The sequence below is a fragment of the Apaloderma vittatum genome, unplaced genomic scaffold, assembly GCF_000703405.1.
Source record: "Apaloderma vittatum isolate BGI_N311 unplaced genomic scaffold, ASM70340v1 scaffold28670, whole genome shotgun sequence".
Taxonomy (NCBI): domain Eukaryota; kingdom Metazoa; phylum Chordata; class Aves; order Trogoniformes; family Trogonidae; genus Apaloderma; species Apaloderma vittatum.
The window spans coordinates 1,599-5,701 of NW_009696707.1; the positions used below are offsets into that span (position 1 = coordinate 1,599).

General features: G+C 60.5%; 1 protein-coding gene across 1 annotated transcript in view; it reads left to right on the forward strand.

The window, feature by feature from the left end:
- Positions 1–884: 884 nt before the first annotated feature.
- The window catches only part of UBTF (upstream binding transcription factor, RNA polymerase I), a gene marked incomplete at both ends in the record, with an annotated part of 6,187 nt that continues 2,968 nt past the window's right edge, over positions 885–4,103 (forward strand). The window contains 5 exons of the mRNA XM_009876045.1: positions 885–1,060; positions 1,368–1,451; positions 2,131–2,286; positions 2,982–3,046; positions 3,666–3,786. Coding sequence (XP_009874347.1) covers positions 885–1,060; positions 1,368–1,451; positions 2,131–2,286; positions 2,982–3,046; positions 3,666–3,786 — 602 coding nt within the window. The remainder of the gene's footprint in view (positions 1,061–1,367; positions 1,452–2,130; positions 2,287–2,981; positions 3,047–3,665; positions 3,787–4,103) is intronic.

Genomic DNA, 4,103 nt, shown 5'->3' on the forward strand with positions numbered 1-4,103 from the left:
TTCTGCTCCCGGGGCCTGCTGCTTTTCCCCAGGGCCACCCGTCTTTGCGGAGCACCCGGGGCTCGGAGCAGAGAGGCCGATGCAGGAATTCCCTTGGCGAGGAAGCAGCCCCAAAGCGGGTGCCGGATGGGGCATTTCGGGCTGGAATATCCCACCTGCAGCCTGTCCTGGCGCAGGGCTGCTCCCACTTGCTCCAGGCTCCCTGGCTTTGCTGTGTTGCTGTCCCGGCAGTTTGTCCGTACGGGAGCTGGGGGTGCCCCTCCTGACAGCTTGGGGGGGGATGTTGCGGCGGCGTAACCATCACCACTGCGCCCTCAGGGACCCCGCTGCGAGACAGTGGGGGCTGTGCCAGGCTCTGCATCTCCCCGACTTTGTGGTCTCTGAGCTTTGACCTTGGCAGAGGTCAGCATGGAGCTAGGTCCCAGGTGATGGCGAGGCTCGTGGGGTTTAGGGAAAAGCAGCTCTGGGAGCGTGTTCCCATTGCTCCGCGCACATCTTTTCCGCTTAAAAAGTGGGTTTCCCCGTTTCCTCCTTGGCTCCCATCCCGCTCCGCGGGGCTTTGCTCCCGTGCGTAGGGAAATAACCCTCTGCTCCCGCGCGGGGCAGAGCCATCGCCTTATCTGATGGTCTGCTGGGATAAGCGAGTCTCTCTGGTTTGCGCCGAGTGGATTTTCTAGCTTTGCCCGGATTGTTTTGGCCCGTAGAAAGTTGCTCGAGGGTGATGGAAACAGCCACGTCCCTTTGATCTTTTAATCTCGAGAGGCAGCATGTGGAGATTACGTGTCCCCGTGCGCGGTCCGGAGCTGCACGCCGGGAGCTGTAGTTTCCCCAGCGTCCCGCCTGCCCGTCGCTGCTAAAGCGAAGCCCGTTTCTTTGCCCCTCAGACCGCTGGTCTCAGGAGGACATGCTGACTCTGCTGGAGTGCATGAAGAATAACCTGCCCTCCAACGATGGGAGCAAGTTCAAAACCACCGAGTCCCACCTGGATTGGGAGAAAGTGGCTTTCAAGGACTTCTCAGGGGAGATGTGCAAGATGAAGTGGATGGAGATTTCTAACGAGGTACGCGACGGCCACGCGGGGCTCGTGGGGGTCCTTGCGAGAGGGACGGGGCGTCCCGTTGACCTCCCAGGGCTGTTCGAAACGGTTGGGTTCAGCGCCCCGAGTCCTCGGCCCTTAGCGCCGACGCCGTCCCATTGCCTTTGGCGTTGTGAAGCCCTCAGAGGCGCCACGATGGGTCTTTTGCACGACGCCATGATGAAACCCTGCGGGTTTATGCTGTGCCGAGCGTGGCCCGGCGTTTAGCAGGGATCTGCCCTGTCCCTCACACGCAGCCAGTTCACGTTCGTGGCCCTGCTTTACCCCGCAGGTGAGGAAGTTTCGGACCCTCACGGAGCTCATTATGGACGCCGAAGAACACGTGAAGAATCCTTACAAGGGCAAAAAGCTCAAGGTATCAGACAGGAATTGGGGTCCCAGCCCTAAAGGGGGACTTCCCCCTTCCCCGGGACAGAGGGCACCACGCCCGTGTGGCTCTGCCACCGGAGCCCCTCCGGGCACCTCGCCGCCCGTAATCCCCACGGCCGACTGCCCAAGGCTCCGGAGGCCGCGGGCTCTGGGCCGGGGCCAAGTGCAAGGTACATTTAATATGACCGGCTGTATTGCTGGCAGCCTGCATCCAAGTTTTGCACTGGGGGGGGAGGGGGGGCTGGGGAGCCGGCCTATATTCCTGGCCTCCCGGGTTGGGTAGGGTGCTGCTTTCGGCCAGGCAGCCCCAGGGAAGTCAATGCTCTGCCACCGGCCGTCCTCAGGAGGTGGGTCCCGTCCCCTCCTGCTGCCTCAGTTTCCCCTCTTGCAGCACAACAGCTCTGGATGGCTGGAGGCTGCTCCCGAGATACCCAGCCCTGGGATATTTGAGTTCCTGGGAAAGGGAGTGCTCGTTCCCAGAGTTTCTCCCCGCCTTTGCCTGCAGAGCTGAGGTGATCCCATGTCAGGATGCTGGGGCACCAGCAAGGCTGGACGGAGGCAAATCTGCCCTGGTGCAGGGAGGAGCTGGGAGTCGGTGGGGTTTGGCTGTGCCCTCTTTACCACCAGCTCCGCACTCAGTGTCTGCTGCTCTGCTGTCTCCCCAGAAACACCCCGACTTCCCCAAGAAGCCCCTGACTCCGTATTTCCGCTTCTTCATGGAGAAGCGGGCCAAATACGCCAAGCTTCACCCTGAAATGAGCAACCTGGATCTCACCAAGATCCTGTCCAAGAAATACAAGGAGCTTCCCGAGAAGAAAAAGGTACGGGGGGGCTGTCAGCACACCCCCTTCCCACTTGTGTGCGCCTCTGCATGCTGAGCTCTGCTCAGCTCTCCCAGGAAAACCAGCAGAGCCCAGCCTCTGCCCGATGAGGGTTTAATCCAGCTCTCGATAGGAGAAACCCGGGTGCTTCTTTAGTCCCGTCAGACCAGTAAGACTTCCTCTCCTTTTTCTGTCCTGGTTCCCAGGCTCTGTGGGGTGGAGGCTGGCTGGGTCTGTCCCTTGGTCCTTCTCTTCCAGACGGACCTGGATGGTGACTTTGTCGTTGGGTGGATCTCTATTTAATGCTGGGGTTAAGTCACACACCCAGCTGTGGCTGGGTGGAGGGGCTGGCTCTGCTCTGAGCTGTGGGAGATGCCGGGAGGAGAGCTGCCCACCTCACCTCTGGCTTGGGGGGTGGCCTTAGGCTTGGCTAGAGCCTGGGCAGATGTTTTGGCTGCCCGAGCTTTCACTCTGGGTGAATTTGCCACCTGCAGGAAAGATCCAGGGCTGCTAGGGTGCAGGGAGACGGAGGAGATCCTCCCTCTCGATTCCTGGGCAGGCTGGAAACCCTCAGCGGGGAGCTGTAGGACCAGTCTGATGGGCTGGAGAGCCCTCGAGTCCCTTTAGGGGTAGTGGGGTGCGTGTTCTCGGTGCTGACGTCCCTCTCCACCTCCCTGGTGGCTTTGTGTCCCCAGATGAAATACATCCAGGACTTCCAGCGGGAGAAGCAGGAGTTTGAGAGGAACCTGGCAAGGTTCAGGTGAGCAGGCAGCCTCCCCACCGCGTGTCCCTGGGCCTCTCCAGGCAGACCCAGTCTCCTCTCTTGTGTGTAGCTCATGGAGGAAGCCCTGGTGGGTGCTGCAGCTTGAAGACAGAAGGGAAGGGGGGATGCCAGAAAGAAAAGAGCAAGGAAAAGGTGTCCGAGAGCTGCCTTCTGGCTGGGAGGCTCAGAGAGGCGGGGGGAATGGAGGACCAGCCACGCTCTGGGTGTTGGGATCTGCTAGGCAAGGACAGGAGCATTTCCACCAGCACTGCTAAAAGCTGAAGCGACCACCCCGTTCCCCACCAGACCTTCCCTTTGACCGTGGTCGCTGCCACCTGGGTGGATCCTGGCGTTCCCGGTCACCTGTGACTGCTCCAGGGATGCAGCCCAGCCCCTCGCATTAAAGGGGGATGCTTGTAGCTGATGCTCCCCCGGGAGACTCGAATCTCTCCTAAAACCTTTCTGCTCTTTTCAGAGACGCCCCCTAGTATAGGAGCCCGTGGGGGCTCAGCCTTGCGGAGATGGTTCCCCCTTAGCAGTGAGGTTTAGGGGGTTCTCTCCTTCCACCTGCAACTTCCGTAACGCTCTCCCTTCCCCGCCCCCCTGCCGGGTAAAGGGAAGATCACCCGGACCTCATCCAGAACGCCAAGAAATCCGACGTCCCCGAAAAACCCAAGACCCCCCAGCAGCTGTGGTACAACCACGAGAAGAAGATCTACTTGAAAGTGCGTCCAGATGTGAGTACGGTGGGTGGGAGTGCGTGTGAGCGTGAGTGTTGAGGGGTCCTGGTACCCCGCTGCTGGGGGGAGAGGAGGGGGAAACGAGAGAAGCTTTTTAGGGGGGGGAACGGGATGGAAGACACCGCTAGAAGCTCTCAGCAGTCTGGACGGAGGTAAGAAAGGGCTCTGCACACCTGGAAGAGGCTCGGGGATACAGATCCCCCTTTTTGCCTGCAGTCGAAGGGGTGACCACAGCCTGAGTCAGGGCAGGAAAGATATCCAGCACAAACATCCACCTCTGGCCATGCCCCCCACTCACACGCACCCCCTTCCCC